At 41.1% G+C, this 19,596-nt stretch overlaps 1 protein-coding gene across 5 annotated transcripts in view; it reads left to right on the top strand.

Moving 5' to 3' along the window:
• TENM4 (teneurin transmembrane protein 4) overlaps positions 1-19,596 on the top strand; it is a 741,938-nt gene that overhangs the window by 645,853 nt on the left and 76,489 nt on the right. For all 5 annotated transcript variants that reach the window (XM_066572311.1, XM_066572312.1, XM_066572314.1 and 2 more), the window contains 2 exons: positions 11,309-11,428; positions 18,840-19,101. In XM_066572311.1, the coding sequence (XP_066428408.1) occupies positions 11,309-11,428; positions 18,840-19,101 (382 nt within the window). The remainder of the gene's footprint in view (positions 1-11,308; positions 11,429-18,839; positions 19,102-19,596) is intronic.

Raw genomic sequence — 19,596 nt, 5'->3', positions numbered from 1 at the left:
GCGGCTGGGATAATTCATAAAGTCGTCTCCTTCTTGGTGTAGATCAGGACTGTTGACTGCTGTTCATGGAACTTTCTATATCTTTCTGTCCCAACACCATCGTCCTCATGGAGTAGGGTTGGAGTTGGATCCATGTCATTTGCTGTGAGCAATCCCCCATGAGCAGGCAACACAGAGGTGGCGTGGATCTCTGTGTCCTGTGTGTCTGGTATCCTGCATGGGCACCAGAGGCACAGGCACATTCATCATTCAGGTCAGGAACTAAGTGCTCCTCCAGGCTTCACTAGGTCATGGCTGACCGATTATCACCCTGAGGGAACTGGGGCACATTTGCATCCCTGTCTGGCCTGTGCAGAAGTGGCAGCAGCATGAAGGAGGTGACTGAATATCTCTGCAATATATTTCCTGAGCTTCAAAACCACAGCTAAGCCACTCTTCAGAGAGAACAGCAGTGCAGATCACCTAATGGATACAAATAAATGGATGTCTCGTGACAGCTAGCCTTTGAGTGAATTTATTATTGAATTACACTCTGGCTTCTTAAGAAGAAGCTGAGCTGACAAGCTCTCTCACCAGTGCAGAAGAAAAAGAAAGACAATGATAAATTACCCTGATGGATAAAGGCAAAGACCTTGTCTCTTCCCAAATACCAGCAATTATATATTATTCATGTTTGAGAAGAAAAAATAATCATTACCCATATTGAAATGAGTGTTTATGATGATAAAGCAAGTAGCTAAATTAAATTTTGAATGCGCAGAATGTCTTTTCACATCATTTTGATGAACAGATAACAAGTACTCCTCTACTACTTGGTCATTCTTGTATTGATTTTGAAACCACTTACTCTTACTGTTAGCTTTGTTGTTTTTAAGTCATTCTTAGTTGTCCATCACCATAAGGAGTAGCACAAGATGCAGTGGTGTCAATAAGTTGACTATAAAGTAGGATACCTGATATATTTGTTCTCTTTTGAGGATTCATAAAATGGCAAGAGCAGTCCTGGTCCACAGTCTTTTATGCTAAGTGTTGGCATGGTTAAAGTGCCTCAGAAAACCATGTGTAGAATTGGCACTTTTGTAAAGAGAATTTCAAATCATTTAATTTTGAAGTAAGTGTATTTTATACCCCTCCTTTTTTGAGACAGATTGTGTATATCTACTTGCTGCCAATAATATCAACCTGCTCTGATTACTTGGGCAGCTAGAAATAACCATCTGAGTTACATGAAACATCAGAGAGCAGCATTTGTTATTAGCTGCAAGAGTAGTCCCCAATTGCCCTCAGTTCAGTAGTCTGCGTACAAAGTTGGTTTTGATGATTTAAAATTCTGATTGAATTAACTTTGTACATTTTTTCCCATTACTGAGTAACAAGACATCTGTAAACATGTCACTCAACCTTCCTGTGTCCCCTCTGTGTGCCAGGCAGAACAGTGTACCTTACTGATCCAGGTGGAGAGGATTACATAGCACAGTTAGAAACTCAGAGAGACGGGTATGCTCTACGTGCTTATGTGCACTGTTTTACTGTGAATAAATAAATAAATGGGGTTTAGTGTCAGAGTTAAATTGCATTGGTCCCAAGTCCAATCAAAACCAAAACTGTGAATATTGATCATGGCCAAAGAAGAGCTAAGAAAATAGGGGGGATCGAAATGTTTTTTCAGAATGTTTTGATAGTCCTTCTGATCACTCCTAAGTGATTTTGAAGAACATTGCTATGTTTGCTTAGTATCCTTGAGGGAGTGTGCCCAGAGAAGCTGTGGGTGCCCCATCCCTGGAAGCATTCAAGGTCAGGTTGGATAGGGCTCTGAGCAATCTGATCTAGTGGTAGGTGTCCCTTCTTATGGGAGGGCATTGGAGCTGGATGGTCTTTAATGTCCAACACAAACCATTCTCTGATTCTATGCATATATTCAAAGCATCTTCTCTTTTCTTTTCACTCATTTTGTCCCATTCATGGAGGGCTGTGGGTTCACCCCAGCAGATCTTTCTGAGGTTTCTTCCCAAGGAAACCAAGGTGCTCTGTCTTTTCCATGTTTTTCCATCAAGAAAAGTGTAACTTTGATACAGTGACCTAAGAAACACTTCTTTAGTTGAAGACAAAGTTAGAGGTCAAAGAACCAAAACTTACCAGGTGTAGCTTTAATCCTGATGATTTCTCCTGAGCTGGCTAATCCAGCCCTTGGCTCTGGTCCAACTCCAGGCAGATGCAGCTCCCTTCAGCAGCAGGAAATTCTCTGGGTCAGATGCACCCACTGTACACGGACACCCAGAAGCAATGGGGTGGGTGGGACAGCTTGGGTTAGGACATCTTGGAATGCTGCATCTAAAACTTTAAAACTTTGTCATAGAGATAAAACAGCATCTAGTGTTCTGAGGGTGAGCACTCATGGCACAGCATGGTACCTGTATTGATGGAAGCAAGGTCATATTTTTCCATATTTTCGAACAGGCTAACACAGCAAGTCTTCAGATCCTGTTCTTCCCAGCATTATTGTCTTCCAAAGGCATTATTCTTCTTTTGATGCTTTCTACTCATATGAACTCCCTATTAGGTACAAGTAATACCTTTTAAAAACTTACTGGTTTTTATTTTGGTAATTAATCCCTTCAAGAGGAATTAAGAGCTAAGCCTACTTTTAAAATTTACCTTTCCTATGTACAGGGCTTATTTTCTTTTCCAGTGTTTGCCCTCTGATTTTGAGTTTAGCATAACATTATTCACATATAGTAAATTAATGCAATATATGCAGCTACTTACATCAACTTTGTGGAATTTGTACCTGCAAGATTTAATGAAAGTAAAACTCCTGTCCATATTTATGTTCTTTTACATGACATAGATAGTGTAACCACGAGGCAATTATATTCCTCTTTTATAACTGTCAGTAAAAGGAATTTCATTGGACTCAATGATCTTTGAGGTCTTGTCCAACCTTAATGATTCTGTAATTCTATAAGCCCTGTGTACAGTCATTAGAGAAATCGGGATGCAGCTTTCTAAAAATATTTTTAAAACGTTAGATATTTATGACCAAGCACAAGGGAAGGAGTAGGATCTTCCTTGTGTGATTTGGGCATGCTTGCAAGGCCCAGTGAGGCAATTGATAGAAACAATGCACCATCCTGCACCTGGAATTAAAAGGTCTCAGGTGATACCTATGTCCCGAGGAGCTCTTGAAGTGTGCAGAAAACAGCTCATTAGGAGTGTGCAGAAAACAGCTTATTAGGAGTTTTTTTCATGCTTGCAAGTTTTGAAGGCTTGATATTTAAGTACCTCCCAGATTACAGAGGTACTGATGTGCACTTGTGGATTTAGGAGTCCAAACTATGGTGTAGGTGTTGATGCATTCTCTTGGATCTGCACATGCATATTTGATTAAATATTTATTCAGTACTTAAATTACTGTCCTTTGAAAAAAGCTGCCATATCAGAAAGAGTCTGTCCTTTGAGTTTAGTAGTTATTTGCTAAATTGGTTAAAACCTCCTATATAAAAAAGCAGTTTTATAATCCCAAATATAATGTCTTTTGTATTTTCCGTAATTCATTTTGATAGTTACAAATCTATCAGACAGCTTATATGTAGTTAAAGAACTTCCCCTATGGTCATCAAAAGAGAGATAATTTTGTAATTAACCTGGAATAATGTATTTTTCCTCCTCTTCTGCTTGGTTTTGTTTTCATCGTGCCTCAGATTCAATGAAAGGCAGTGCTTTTATTTCCGTTCTTCTGCAGAGCTGAATATGTGGCCAATGCTTACAAAATAAATACCAGATGTAAAATACTGTAATAATACAGAGCTACTAAGTTCTGCAGACATTTTTAGTGAAGACTTGACATGAATACACTATTCATCTCTGAAAGTTATTGCAGCATAAAGTCTTTATCTCTCATAGAAATAATAGCTATAAAATGACTTCTGAAAAATCATGAAATAAGCATAATTCAGTATTAGGTGGAAAAATTATCTTGTACCTTATGTACTACTAGACACTTGATTTGGATTGTACAGACCTAAAAAAATATGAGTGTGATTGTGTTTCTTTAATACCTTATGCAAAGCAGGAGTGTTTCTTTGGTTTTACTGGAGAAAAGGAGAGAGTCATCAGCTCCTAAAGCATTAGTCAATCACATTGTGAGTAAAAGGATTCTTCACTGAAACTTTGCAATAAAGCACAGCCCAACTTTATTATTTGTTGCATTTCCTATAAAACTCTGTTCTAAAATACTTTAATTTAAACAGTTGGAGGCAGTTTTACAATTCCACAGATGTCATCAGCATCTTTTCCTCTGCTGAGTGGCCTTCCCATATCCCTTACCCTCCCACCTTACAGTTATAGTTCAACTGAGAAATCTTGAGGTGTAAAAATAGTAAGTCAATGAGGCATAGAGAAACAAGATGCTCTGGACGGCAGGAGTGGCATCCAAGAGTGGCCAGATTGCTTGGCAGATCAGAGAGGAAGATTGTGCTGTCATAAAGATAAAAGGACACACATCAAGAAGGTGAATAATGTTCAGTTCCTGGGAGAAGTATTCAAAGCAATAAGGGCCTTAGTCTTTCAAGAATGGAGCCAATAGGGAATTCTTGTGAGAGCAATGATCATGGAGTTTCTAAGAATGGTAGGAGGTCCTCAAAGGATATTACATTTTGTTACCAAGCTGTCATGCAATAAAGATACCTCCTTTTCCTTTTGGAGGAGCTACAACCAGCAGTCACTAATGCTGCTGAAAAAAGATGATGCCCAAGGAGATGTTAAAGAACCATCAGATTATAAGTCTTCACAGAGCAGAATGGAGTCAGGTGCATACAGTGGGAAGCCTAAGAAACTGAACAATTGATCACAAAACCAAGTCCTTGCATGTATACTAAAAATATCAGAAGAAGAACACTCACTGGGTTGATACTGTCAAGTTAGACCAGATCTAAAGAGACAGCAAGAATAAAATCTGTGTCTAGAGATGTTATTGTAAATATTGATTAATAAGCACTTCTTTTTTGACTTCAAAAACCAACTTCATTAGCCACATCTATAAAAGTATCTGAGCATTATGTAGCTTTTTCCCCTGTCCTTCAGGCAATTTAAGTAATGGGTGTTCACTGGAGCTTTTCATTCACTTGGCTTTGCTATTTCTTTCATGGAATATCTAAATACTATAGAAGACTTCTTGCAAAAGGTTAACAGATAAGGACCATGCCCACATAATCATCAGCATCTCCTGATCCCTCAGAGATGAGACCTTTTTAGTACCTTCACTGAGTAGGTAGAACAAACAGGGCAGGTGCAGTTTCTTGCTTCAACTTAGAATTGGCTTTCTTTTACTGATTCTGTTCAGAGCTCTTAAAAACTTTGCTCTTTGTCACCCATTCTCCTTCTCCAGGGTCCCTGTTCCATCAGTGGCTCACAAAGCAGAATGGCAGGATCTGTTCCAAGCCATGTCTGTCAGTGCCGCTTAGCAGTCCCCATTTGGGATACAGTCAAACATTAGTGTATTTAGTCCCTTTGTCACATTGACACCAGCATTCTGGTGCTCCCCTTAGTGCAAACTCCTCAGATGAGCCTAATCAGTTATTTAGAATCATTGAATATTTTTGGGTGAAAGGGACCTTTAAAGGCCATCTAGCCCCTGCCATGAGTAGGAACATCTTCGGCTGTATTGGGTTGCTCAGAGCCCCATCCAATTTGGCCTTGAATGTTTCCTGGGATGGGGCAGCCACAATCTCTCCACACAGCCTGTACTGGTGTTTTGCCATCCTCATCATAAACTGCTTCTTCCTTAAATCTAATGTGAATCTACCCTCTTCTAGTTTAGAACCATTGTTCCATGTCCTATTGCATCAAGCCCTGCTAAATCCAGCAGGATTGTATCCCTGCTGCCCAACATGTGCCAAACCCTTTCAGAAACTCACTTGTGCTGTCCATGATAGTGTGGGATTCTTTCTGCATGAGTCCTCTTCAATTTTAATTTCCTATATAAAAATCTGCCTTTTTTCTTTTTAACAAGGAGACCTTCAGAAGGATCATTTGCATTCTTTTTCCTTACCTTAATTCCTTAATTCAGATGGCAGCTAAGAGCAGTACATAGATTTTGACTTTAAGCTTTTCTTACAACTAAACTGAACTAAAAAAGTCAGACAGATTTACTCATTTCAAGGAAAGACTGTCAGGAGGTTTTTCTCCACAGTTAAGAGGCGAGTGGGCAGGGCTGTTTTTACAGACGGCTTTTGAGGGAAATACTGCCACAAGCAATGAACTTGAACGTCTCTATGTTCTGATCTTTCCTCTTCTTCTTTTGTCCTTCATCTGCCAGCTCAGGCATTTTCTGTGTGTCCGTGTGTTTGATCATGATGCCCTTAGCTTTTACCTGGCATTCTACCAAGTGCTCTGTCTATCCTGGTACAAGACTGCCCTGAGGTTGTTTGACATTAGACAGGTGCATTCAACCCAAAATGGACGAGGTACATTTTGCTTTATCCTCTCTTACTCTCAAGCAAAAAGGGCACAGCCAAGGCTAAAGACAAGAGATTGTAGCACATCTGCCCTTCTAGGCACTTATCAGACTGAGCAGATCACAGATGAATGCCATGAGAATGTAAAAATCTCTCTGCAAAGGGATTATCACATTGCTATAATTATTCTCCTCATGTCTCTGTAAGGAGGTGATTCTTATTTTGCAGGTGCAGTAAAGAGACATAAAGAGACCAGCTGACATGACTGGTGTCACACAGAAAGGCTGTAGAGATTATTTTTCATTAATAACATTCTTCCCAATGAATTATAACTTTCTAGATTTTTGTTCTATGGAGCTCTGTTGAAGTTTTATCCTGAGGAGAAGGTTAAATCCTATATATATGCATATATATTTATATATACCAATAAAATATTAAAGTGGTAAGTTCAAAAGTATTTATAATGTCAAATTAAAATATTTGTTATTAATAACTTGGCTGAGGATGGCTAAGCAGTCATGATAACCATTTTCACACATTGAAACATTTAAACGAGAATGAGGTATGTGGGAAGTATTTTGAGGAGCAACAGAAATTATTCGGAGTGAGATTTCCCATGTCACCTATCCTCAGTCAAGGCAAGAACATACATTTCTTGCAGAAAAAGTGGGATTTAGGATGCATGGAATTTTCTTCTTACAATGAAAAATGCTTAACAGAAACAGTATTTTTCCCTTATTTCAAAATGCCAAGCACACTGTCACCAGAAAACATCTGTGACTAAAATGTGTTGGAAGGACTGGTGTCTAAGTTGTGAGACTCTGGATCAGAGTTAGTATTAAAGACAAATCTTTAATGTGCTCCCATGAGGTGAAATGGCTTTTGTGGCATTTACTTTTCTGGCTTCTGTTCTAAGGCTGGTTTGGTCTGCTTGAATTTTGTTGACAGTCTGTCAAATTTTATTTGTCTCTGAGCAATAGGAACATAAAGGCATCAGAGTACCCCTGTCTGTTTTGCCATTGTGGCCCGGATCTTAGCAGAAAGACTTAATTTAATTTTCTTGGGAATAAAGGGTAACTTCACAAAGCAGCAGTGTAAAATTGTCTGATACACCATCTGGCCTTGTAAATGGCATTTTGACAATGATTTGGTCTTTCAAGCAAGTTTTTATGACAAATAAAAAAAAATTAAAAGGAAGAGTCTAATTAAAGAAGAGGAAAAATGGAGACTGCTTTTCCTTGTAAAACAAGAATCCATATAGTCTTATGTAACAGTAGTGAAGGAAACAAAACAAACAAAAACAAACCAAAAACCAGAGGCAATAGGTGGAATCTGTTAATAATTTATTGAAAAGATGAGACTCAGGCTACAAGAAATTGAATTTTTTTCAACTGCAGAAAACACTCTGAACTAGCAGGCCTGGACTGATGGAATAAATCTCTTCTATTAACATGAGAGATAATTTTATGTAAATGTATTTGGAGACCTTCTAGCAGAGCTGAGCATCTTAGCAGTGCCACTTAACTTCTTTGCAGGGTAATTGCATTTAGACCAAGGTCAGCTGAAGGAAATAGCTGACTAAATTAGCATTAACCAGGATCCTGGGGGGCTTGGGGCATTGTAGACACTCAATCTTGTCTCCATAAAGGACATGTTGACACTAGAGAAGCCAGCTGCTTCCAATGTACTGTGTTTTATTCAAGTGGGGCAAATTTTAACACCCAGGGAAGTAGAAGATTTGAGACTCATCAGAGACAGTCTGGGCTTGAGTTTTCCTCCAGTTTCCATCTCTATCTCTTTTAAATGGATTCAGATTCATGCATCTTGCTCCATCTTCTTTTTACTGCTGTGGGTTGGGAATGATGTCCCCTTAGTCCTTAAAGCATGGAAATAAAGCAATGGTTACAGTCCTCAGGAGGGTGGGGATGCAGCTGGGTTTGCTGACAAGCTGCTTCTCTGAGAAGAGACAGCCTCCAAGTCCATGAGCACATAGGCGTGTTAGAAGAGTTGGGTGAGTGCTGGGAAGCATCATCCAGGATAGGAACTGAGTCTCCTTCCAAAGGTGGGGTGTCAAATGCATTTGCTACAGCTGCCAAGGTGAGAGGAAACTCACTGTTTGCCTACCTTGTGCTGGTGCTTGTAGAAATAATTGTCAGTGATATGTAATGGAGCAGATGCTTGTGGATATAAAGCACATCCCCAATTTACTGAGCCAAGGTTCTAGGCCAAGCTGCTGGCACTGTTACTTAGAACTTTAAAACTGCCTGGACATGTCTTGTAGGGCAGCAGGAGAGACACCTGCAACTTGTATTTTTTTTATTTTTTTCTTTACTTGCTTTGACCTCTTAGAAGAAAAAAAAAAAAAAACACGTGGAAGTGTTCTTCTTGGGTTCACAGAAATGTATGATCTTGTTCTTATTATTTTAAAACATTTTTAGTTGCAGTGTTTATTTGAATATGTGGTACAGAACATCAATTCTTTTGTACTCAGGTGTTAGTATTCATGAAAGAGTTTGCAGTGATTCTTTGTCTTCCATAAAATGTTCAGCTCATTTGATGAGAAACTGAGAGAAGGAAGTTTCAAACCCACTCTGGTCTCTCTGAAGGATGGAAAAGAAGATGGGGCACAGTGTAGCAGATCATGAAAAGAACTGGGAAGAGAGAGCCTAGGTTCTGCTGTTGGCTCAGAGGTGTGTTCAGACACGTTCACTTTACGCAAAAATTGCACTGCAGGTGGTGACCTGTTGACTTCATTGGGGTTATTCCAAGCATCGACATTTTTCCAAGCATATTCCATGGCATCTTGATTCTTTTTGAGTTATGCTCTACCTGTGTGTTAGAGAGTGATGTGCGTAATACTGTACTGGATTATTGTCTTCCAGTTTTTATATATGGAAAGCTGAGTTAGAGCCCTTAATGGAAGAAGCAAAAGAAGTATTAAGGATATTATTCCCCTCATTGGCCGTATCCCAGAATATGTTCAAGGCCAAGTTAGGTGGGGCCCTGAGTAAAGCAGTCTCGTGGAAGGCAGGCAGTTTGGAACTACATGATCTTTAATATCCCTTCTAGCCCAAACCATTGTAGGATTGTTGGATTATTAGCTCCAAACTTGGTCCAGGTCTTTTTCTACATGACTCCTAAGTCAGTGATGATACATCAGAGAAAACTCCGTGCCATAAAAATAATTTCCAGTATCTAATTTTCTTGTGACCTATTCCAAAATTATATGTGAATATAGTCACATCTTAGATTGCAGACACATTTTGGCATTGCTGCAGTAATTTTTGATAATATTGGAGCTCTCCATTTAGATCAGCCGGAATTTTTTTAAGACTCCCTGGCAAATGGTCTGTTTGCTGTACTGTGGAATGTAAAAATTGTGCAGCCTTTATTAAATTGAAGTTATACTTTATCTCCTTGCATTATACAATCTCAGATTTTTAGGTGGACTGTAAGAAAGTAACTGGCTCTTTCCCTAATGATCTATGTTTATGAAATCATCTTTACAAAACATTGCAGAAATCATCCTTTGCCTCAGTGAACCAGCAAAGCACCATTGCTCTGTTGAAGTGCAGCTGGGATGATTTACTCTAGCTGAGATCTGGTTCTGCACCTGGAGAAACATTGGCTTTCAATCTCTGCTCTCCAGCAGGACAGCACTTAGAAAAATTATTCATTGGGTCACGTTAGCACACTGACACTACAATTTGCTGTTGCTGCTCAGAAAAATAGTTACCTTCAGCCAAAAATTGGGTTCAGACACTCTCACAGACATGTCATGTTTTGTCTTTATGGGAAGCTCCTGAGGTAGCAATGTAGTAATGACTTAGAAGTCTGGAAACAGACTTTGGAATGAGAACCAAGAAAATTTGTCTTTGGCTTTACTGCAGGTTTTCTGACTGACCTTGGACAACTGAAAATCATTCCATGTTTTATTTCCTCTCTCTGTAAAATACCAATCTGGCTGTATTAATCAGTGTTTGTAAAGGTCCTTGAAATCCTTAGATAAAAGAGCATATTACAGATCACAGAGTAGTTGGAATAGATGTAGCCTATAAAATGGTGCAATCTACCAAACTTGGGAAGAAAAAGCCCATCCTATTAGTGTGCTCAGCTCCCCGGGCAGACTGTAAGGAAGCTTTCTGAGCCCAGCAAATTTTCTGTCATGGTTTTCCCAAATAGGAAAGAAGTGAGCTGCCAAGCCTTGGTCAGGATCTTCTGGGGCTTTTGTGCCTTAAATATGTCCATGTACTGCATGGTAATTTTCAGCTCTCTTTGATTTTAAAATACACCTTGCTTTTAATTAGGGCAATACTGTTAAGACGCTACTGGCTGTTAGGAAAAGGTTCATCACTCAGAGGGTGGTTGGGCACTGGAAGAGGCTCCTGATGGAGTGTCGTGGCACCAAGCCTGCCAGAGTTGCAGACGTGTTTGGACAACACTTTCAGGAACATGGTATGATTTGAGTGCTGTCCTGTGCAGGGCCAGAAGCTGGGCTTAGTGATCCTTGTGAATCCCTTCCATCTCAGGAAATTCTGTGATTCTGTGAAATTCCAGTGTGATGTTGTAAATCCTACAGAAATTTATACTTAAGGATGTGCTGCAGCAGTTGCTTTCATATAATAGGGTAATTGTAAACCTCACTTTGATTATCCAAGGTTTTTACACAATGCCTGAGAAAGCCTTCAAGGGCAGCATCCCACCATCAAAACACATGGTATGGCCTCCAGCTTTACAGGTTATAAAGGCCTTGGCTTTCTAATCCATAGGAATTCCTAGCCACATCAACAGAGGAAGAAACTGCATTTGTCCAAACAACTTACTATTTCTTATCATTTTTCTGTTTCTTGCAGACATGCATGTGTGATTCGAGGCCAGGTGATGACAGCAGATGGGACCCCTTTAGTTGGAGTGAACATCAGCTTTGTCAACAATCCTCTGTTTGGATACACAATCAGCAGACAAGATGGCAGGTGGGATGTCTGTATGGGATTTACAGTGTTCAGGCAGCAGTAACAGCATTATTGCATGACCACTAAAGAGAAACTCCTTCCAAGAGCACATTTATTATTCATACCTTTTGAAGATGTTGGTGCATTAATGTTTGTTGTTTTGGGGCTGCATCTGGCTGGTGACTGATCCCCAGTTCTGTTCCTTGCTCTTCAGTTCCAGGGCCAGTGTTGTTCAATGTATTTATCGATGGCCTGGATGCAGGAGTTGAATGCACCATTAGCAAGATGCTGATGGTACCAAACTGGGAGGTGGTCTTGATGCTCCTGAGGGGCAAGAGACCTTGCAGAGGGATCTATATACATTGGAGCATTGGGCTGTGATGAATGGGATGAATTTTAAAAAGTCAAAATGCTGGATTTTCTGCACCTGGAACAAAGTAACACCAGGCACAAGTATAAACTGGAGAGGAGTGGCTGGAGAACAACCCTGCAGACAGGGATCTGGGGGTGCTGGCCAGCAGCAGCTGAACAGAAGCTGTTAGAGCAGTGTGTCTTGCAACCAAGAGGGCAAACCCCATCCTGTGGTGCATCAAACACAGCATGACCAGCCAGTCAAAAAGGTGGTTGTCCTGCTGTATCCAGTGTTGGTGCAGACTCGCCCAGAACACTGTGTGCAGTTCTGGGCCCCACAATTTAAGAAAACTGTTCAGGTCCCTTAATGTTTCCAGAGGAGGGCAAGAAAGTGGTGGCAAGGCTGGAAGGAATATCTTGTGAGCAGCATCTGAGGACTCTGAGTTTCTCTAGTTCAGAGAAGAGGAGACTTGAAGGGTGTCCTCATTGCTTCCTAGAGCTTCCTAAGGAGCAGGTGTGGAGAGGGAAGTACTGAGCTCACCTCCTTGGTATCCTCTGATAGGACTCATGGGAATGGTTCAAAACTGGGAGAGATTTAGACTGGACATGAAGAAACATTTCTTAACTGAGAGGGTGCTTAAACACTGAAACAGGCTTCCAGTTGAGTAAAGTTCCCTGTCCAAATATCCAGAAGCCACTCTGGCAGTCACACTCACACCATCTGAGCTGGGACAGGGGCCGCTTCGCAGCCACACCCCACACTCACACAGTCACACCGGGGTTCCTCACCCACTAGACCTCAGGTTTCCCATAGCAGTGTCTTGTGTCCAAATCCCTAAAACAATTTAATCTTGGTACAATAACTAAATAACAAAAGAGCCCAAGCTGCTGCCTGCAAGGAGGGACCCTGAACAAAGGAAACCCTAGACTTTTATCCCCCCACAGTCTAAGCCTGGAAAAGTCTGGAGTTGTCAGCTCCTGTCGTCTCTCCTTGTGGCTACTTGGCAGTTCCCTGCCTCTTGCTTCAGGCTTTGGCTGGGCCTCCTGCCCCCCAAGGACCTCAGCTGCAGCTCACACTGTAGTTGCACACCAGGCTACCAGCACCAAGTGTAACCTCAGCATTCCTAGAGGCATTCAATGCCCTAAGCTTGTCACTGTTTAAGAGGCATTTGGACAATGCCCTTAATAACATGGTTTAATTTGATCAGCCCTGAACTTGTAAGGCAGCTCGACTTGATGATCCTTGTACTTCCCTAACAAATGAATAGCTTCTCTTCTCTTCTCTTCTCTTCTCTTCTCTTCTCTTCTCTTCTCTTCTCTTCTCTTCTCTTCTCTTCTCTTCTCTTCTCTTCTCTTCTCTTCTCTTCTCTTCTCTTCTCTTCTCCCCTCCCCTCCCCTCCCCTCCCCTCCCCTCCTCTCCTCTCCTCTCCTCTCCTCTCCTCTCCTCTCCTCTCCTCTCCTCTCCTCTCCTCTCCTCTCCTCTCCTCTCCTCTCCTCTCCTCTCCTCTCCCTTCCCCCTTCCCATTATTTATTATTATTAATTTAGTGATATCACCTAGAATCTTTAGCCAGCAATTTAGTAATGCAGTGCCCATGCATTTAAAAATATGTCTTCTGCTCCCAGGAGATCTATTCTTGCTAATTCGTGTTGAAATTATTAGGAAGAAGTCATTAGGATTACAGTTGTGTTAGAGGCAGAATCTGAGCAATCATGCTCAACCAAAACAAAAGCAGTGCAAATTGGGAATGTCTTTCATCTTATCTTTTGTTTGTCAGTGCTAATTGGCTCCCTTTCTTTTAAGAACAAACGTAACAGAAGGGCTTCCAGCTGCATATGCTCTGCGTATTGACTACTAACCACTAGCACTTGGGAGAGGATTTATGGGTTTTAGCACCTCTCTAATCCACAACTTTCATTTGAGTTGGCTAGAGAAACAGATAGCATTGTAATGAAAAAAGAAGAACATGTGCTAGCAACGTGTGCTTGATGCTGTCCAGTTCACACTCAGGGATGTTTGCACCTCTTGTAACACTGGTAGGGACTGGGAGGCTTTCCAAGTGATGCTCCAACCCTTCAATGATATGACAATAAAATGGAGATGATAAAGAGACATTCCAGGAAAAGGACACCCCTGGAGCTGGTGTCTTTTTATTGCCACTAGCTTAGGCATTACTGCAAAAAAGAGAAAATTTTAACATTTGTGCTTAGGGTATCTCTGGCAACCGTACTGAATCTACTTCGTGGGAAAGTGGGATCCAAACCACACTCTCATGATCAGCTTGTTGTGTATGGATCAGCACAAAATCTGTACCCCGTAGAACAGATAAATATGACTAAAAGATCGCTGGACAACAATGCCTGTCATAACCTTTTGTTCTGTCTGTCTGTCTGTTTCCCTGTGTTTGTACAACACCCAACTGCTGTATGTAATCATTAATATAGATTACAAATACTTTGAGGAAAGAAACCATCTGTTTTCATTGCAGTTGTGCTGTACTTAGCACAGAGGGGCCCTATTGTAAACTGGACCTCTAGCCAGCAAACATGAAGGCTAAAGGGACAGAGCATGGAGGTGACTGCTGCTATCCAGGCTCCAGACCTTTGTAATATTCAAGCAACTATTTCTTTCTGATTCTTCAGTGGTGAGAGGTAACCACCCCTGCTACAAATCTACTTTTACTGGAAGTTCAAGCTAGGGATACTCCTTCCATGCTATGTCCTTCCCAAGGTCCAGGTGAGCAGGAGCACAGGGCAGAAAGCAGTGCAGCCAGAGCATCAGTATGCTCCACCAGGCTTTGGTGGACTCCTGGTTCCTTGGAGTGGCTGCCAGCCTCCAGAAGCTAAATTAGTCAAGGAGCTCAGGGCTGCAGTTTGCTGACTCAGCCCCGAGCAGATACTCAGCTCTAAGTGATAAAAATGACAGAGATCAGCTGTCTCAGAGCAAGGAATCTGTGACCAAGTGGGATTCATCCTAAAGCTGTGATTTCTGTAGGCAGCTGGTGGGGGTCAGTGTACCCCCTGACTCTGTGGTGTCAGCTCTTCTGATTTCACTTTCTTCACTTTCCTCTCAAGTCAATCTGCTTCTACAGAAACCTGGTGCACAAACATCAAACAAATTGTCCAGTTGCAGTGCTGAACCTCCAGAATAATGAATATACCTTCCAACTTGGTGAAGGGATACATGCAGGTATTTTCTCAAATGAACAGGCACGTCAGTGCATCTGCGTACTCTGTAGGTACTCTATGGACAAAAACCACTTGTCCATAAATGGACAAGTTAAAGAACACCAAAATCCATAGAACCCAATGGTTTGGGCTGGGAGCAACCTTAAAGATCATCTGGTTCCAACTCCCCTGCCATGAGCAGGGACAACTCCCGCTAGATCAGGTAACTCGAAGTCCTTGAAATCCAGTGACTTCCTCAGTGGTCTGTAAATTACCTTGAGCTATATAAGACCATTCAAGCTAAAATTTGTCAGGGCAGAATATGTTGTCAGACATCCTAATTTCTAATCCCAGCTTCTGATTTAGTGGGTACCATTAGATGCATCTCTTGACTTTCCCAGTCCAATGAACCAGCCAGTGAAAGAGAGTTAATATTTACTTGTGTTCCTTACTGATTTTCATAATATTTATTTAATGCTATTTGTAAAGCACTTTCAAAATCATGTAAAGAATTCATGCTGTTCCAGTTTCTATTATCTTTTCTATGGGTTTGAGTATTTTTTAATAGAGCATATCTCATCAGCTATTGTACAGCAAAGTTTTCATGTGATTGGGTCAACTTTGTTTTAAGAAATTGATACTCTTATACAAGAAGCAGGTTCTCCTGAACTACAGTAGCAGGCTGCATGCAGTCCAGAGCATTCCCAGTCATAGAGGGTCATCCCTCCCATCTTTAGTGTCATTCTGGTTTGGAGAATAAATGGGAGCACACATGCAAGCAGTTACCTTGTTCCAGGGGTCATGAGATAACTGCATAAAACTCAGCAGGTTTATTATTTGGCATATTCACCATAGGAATATATATTCTTGAAAATGTGCACTGAGTTGCCTTAAATTGATTTAGTAAATCAGTTTACTGATAGCAGGAAAATAACTGGGGTTTTAAAGTTAGGGACTTTAAAGATACAATTGCATCAGTTTAGCTAGATTGGTTCCTAAACTGATTTTGTTGCTCCAGGTTTGGGGGTTTTGGGGTTTCTTTTTGGCATGATAAAGTCTCCAAATGTGTAAGTAAAATTTCAGTTTTAGAATTACAGTGAGATAAATTTTTCACCTCTTTAAGGGGACTCACTTTATTCCAGGTCTCTTCTATAACATTGCTCAGATACAGCCTGAAATAGTGAAACCCTGGTCCTGTTTAAGTCACATTACTTAGACTGAGCAAAACTCCTATAACATCAAGGCTTGCATGTGTTTTTAGCCTAATTACTGCACCAGAGACTTTGTTTATATAACAGGGCATGAATTTAAAGTGACAACTCTCAAACTACTCTGTTGTATGCATTTCTGCATAAAGCAAAGTTAACAGACAGTTCAAAGTATCAGTACTGGATTATAAACCACATTTTTAAATAAAGTTTTAAATTTGATTAAAGCGGTAGTTTAAAGCGGCTGCAGGTCCTCAGTATCCCTGGGTTGTAGGAACACAATAAAGCAGCAAGAAAGTCTCCAGACCTTTTCCATATTGCATTCAGCCGCCTTTGCATAGCTTTTTCAGAAATACCAAAAACAATGAGCTTTCAGAGAAGAGAGATGAGAAAGGGTTACACTTTCCTGTGGAGTTTTTATTTTTTGAGCTGCTTTGGATAAATAGATAATTTCATCCTTCTGCTTGTCTCTCCAGAGTCTTTAAAGAAAAACAACAAAACAACTGTACGACAAGTATGATTTTTATGGAGTGGTAAAAAATACATCAGAGATGAGCAGCAAAAACAGAAATAAAATTATCTTATTCCTTCAATCCCAGGACAGTTTTCTTTTTCTTAAATTTAATTTCACCGAGGGAAACTGGGAGGTGTTTTCAGTTTGTTTTTTTCTGCTTGATTTTGGGTTTACCTTTTGTTTAGTTCATCAAGGTAACTTGAAAGCTGCACCCTGGGACTCTTGGAAAACCAGCTTGTGAGCGACACTGCTTGCTAAAAAACACTGCATGGTTCTGTTTTCACAGCTGCTGGAGCCTGACATGGAGGTAGTGCTTTCCCTTCTGCATCCTGTTTTGGGGATGCAGGAGAGGCCCAGACATTTCCCCCCAGCAGATTCCATCTCTGATCCAGGCTCAGTGAAGCCAAAGGAATGAAACGGAGGTGTTTGCAAATAAGACTTCTTCCAACTTCCCTAAAAACTTGTTGAGAATCATTTGTAATGTTTATTTCCTCCCTCCTGTTGGCCCGTTCAGTGCCCGGATCCATGCAGAGCAAGCATCTCCCTCCCAGCTGAAGGAGTTGCCAAATGCTAATTGACTGTTAGAAACATTCACATCAGGGTACAAACATTGTGCAGCTTTGCTGGCAGGAACCAGCAGGTTACTCCTGAGTCTGCAGCAAGCCAAGCTCCATAGGTCTGGGAACATGATGCCCCAACTCAAGTGGTAGAATAAATATGGCTTTGGCTTTTTGAAGTGCTTTCCACTTCCTCTCATGGACTCAATTCAACATTCTTTAATGAATAACCTTTTCATAATTCTATTTCCTAAATGGCACCTCAGTCCATAAACCATGAAATAAAAAAGGTTCCCCCAAAAAATTGCTTGACAAGGACATTTTTTAGAAATAGTTCATGCCCACTGTTGCTCCTCTGGGGTTTTTGCACCCAATCTGAAAGCTTCACAATTTATTTTTAAAAATAATTTTTAGATCGTTTTTTCACCTTCTTTCTTACCATTTATTTACAAGGTGCATCAAGTCTGGCTTTGGGCAATCAAGAGTGTTTCAGATCCCAGTTCTCATGCAGAGAAGCACTTAAGCTCGTAGCTCTTTAAGCACATGAGCAGCTCTGCTGAAACCAGTGAACCTGATCACATGCATAAACTCTCAGTGAGAGTGTCATACAGCAGTACCAAGCATGGAAGTAAGAAGCAGGGATGAGAAAACTTTCTTTGCCTGAAGCACATGTTTGGCATTGCAACCGAAGAGACAGTGAGAAAAACACAAAGGAGCAAAAAACAAGAGGTCATCAATTTCTGTTGAAATCCTTTCCTTTCTTGCTTAACACCTCTTTTTTTGGGTCTATGCATAGTGGATATATCCCTGTGGTACTTGATAAAATCTCCATCTGTGACAAGATGTGAAGTTTAAATGCAAAACTAAGAAAACCACCAGAACCTTATCCCAACATCTTTACATCCAGAGGATAAATATTTTCCTAATCAAGGTAACATTCTTTCACACAGCTCCAGAGGGCTGTCTGTTATCCAACAGTAACACAGGCAGATAAGCCACTTGGCAGGAGGTAGCTTAGGGTGAACTCAGAGACCACAGGCAGTGATTCATCTGCACTGTTCTAAATGTTTAAGAGTCAAAAAAGATGATGTGCAGAGTGCTGTGGCACACAGACACCCTGCACTGTAGGTATTTCTAGTAGACTAGATTCAGTCCATGACTGGGCTCTCCGCGTTGACTGGGTTGCATTAGGCATTAGTCAGGTTAGCAGAGATGCCAAGACAATTCATATGGGGATGTGTCAGAGAAACCTCTTTCCAAATAGTTTATTTCATCATGTGAATTGATCCAATCTGTGCATTTGTTTGGATAATCACAACTTAAAAAAAAAAAAGAAAATGAGTATATATGGCCAAAATAAGTTGGTGCTAGAAAAGCACTAACAAAGATAAACATATTTCTAAAAAGGGATGGGTATGATTTCAATATACATGAGGACAAAGAAGCTGAGCTTGGACTCCTGCCTCCAACACTTGCTGTTGTTCAGGTAAACTCTATTTGGGCTGCAGATTTTAGGTTCATAAAATGAGACTGATGACATTTCTTGCAGTTATTTTTCTGGGGTCCTTGCTAGGCAGTTGAAACAAACAGATGGGGTAGTGCTTGCACTAATTTTGTATTCCATCTCTTAAAACAGCTTTGATCTTGTTACCATTGGTGGAATCTCAATTATCCTGCACTTTGAGCGGGCTCCCTTCATCACCCAGGAGCACACGCTGTGGCTGCCGTGGGATCGCTTCTTTGTGATGGAAACCATAGTCATGAGGCATGAAGAGAATGAGATCCCAAGCTGTGACCTCAGTAACTTCGCCCGGCCCAACCCTGTGGTGTCTCCTTCTCCGCTCACTGCTTTTGCAACTTCCTGCTCAGAGAAAGGTCCTATTGTTCCTGAAATCCAGGTATGAGCCGTTTGAGCGGAGGGACAATAAGTCATAAAATCATAGAATGGTTTGGGTTGGAAGGGACCTTAAAGATCATGTAGTTTCAGTCCCCCTGCCATAGGCAGGGACACTGTCCATTAGACCAGGTTGATCAGAGCCCCATCCAACCTGGCATTGAATTGGGGTTGGGGCATCCACAATTTCTCTGGGCAACCTCTGCCGGGGCCTCCTCATCCCCATCTTCTTTCTGTGCTTCTTCTGACAGCTTTGAGCAACACAAATATGACTATTCCCCTGCTTTCCTAACAATACGCATTCCTCATTTGATACTCCGTTTTTCAGACATTTGGCGGGAGTACTCACTCCCAGGCACTCGCTTTACCAGATTTCTTTTCCCCTATCCCTGAGAGATGGAGGTAGAGCACTTGTGGCTAACAACACATGAGCTGGGACCCTTGTGTGACCCACAAGAGGCCCTTGGTCTCAATCCTTTGGTATTCAACATGCCGAGAA

The sequence above is a fragment of the Molothrus aeneus genome, chromosome 2 (genome assembly GCF_037042795.1).
Source record: "Molothrus aeneus isolate 106 chromosome 2, BPBGC_Maene_1.0, whole genome shotgun sequence".
In the NCBI taxonomy this organism is placed as follows: Eukaryota; Metazoa; Chordata; class Aves; order Passeriformes; family Icteridae; genus Molothrus; species Molothrus aeneus.
Note: the sequence above shows the minus strand (reverse complement) of the source record. Positions and strands in the feature narration are given on the sequence as shown.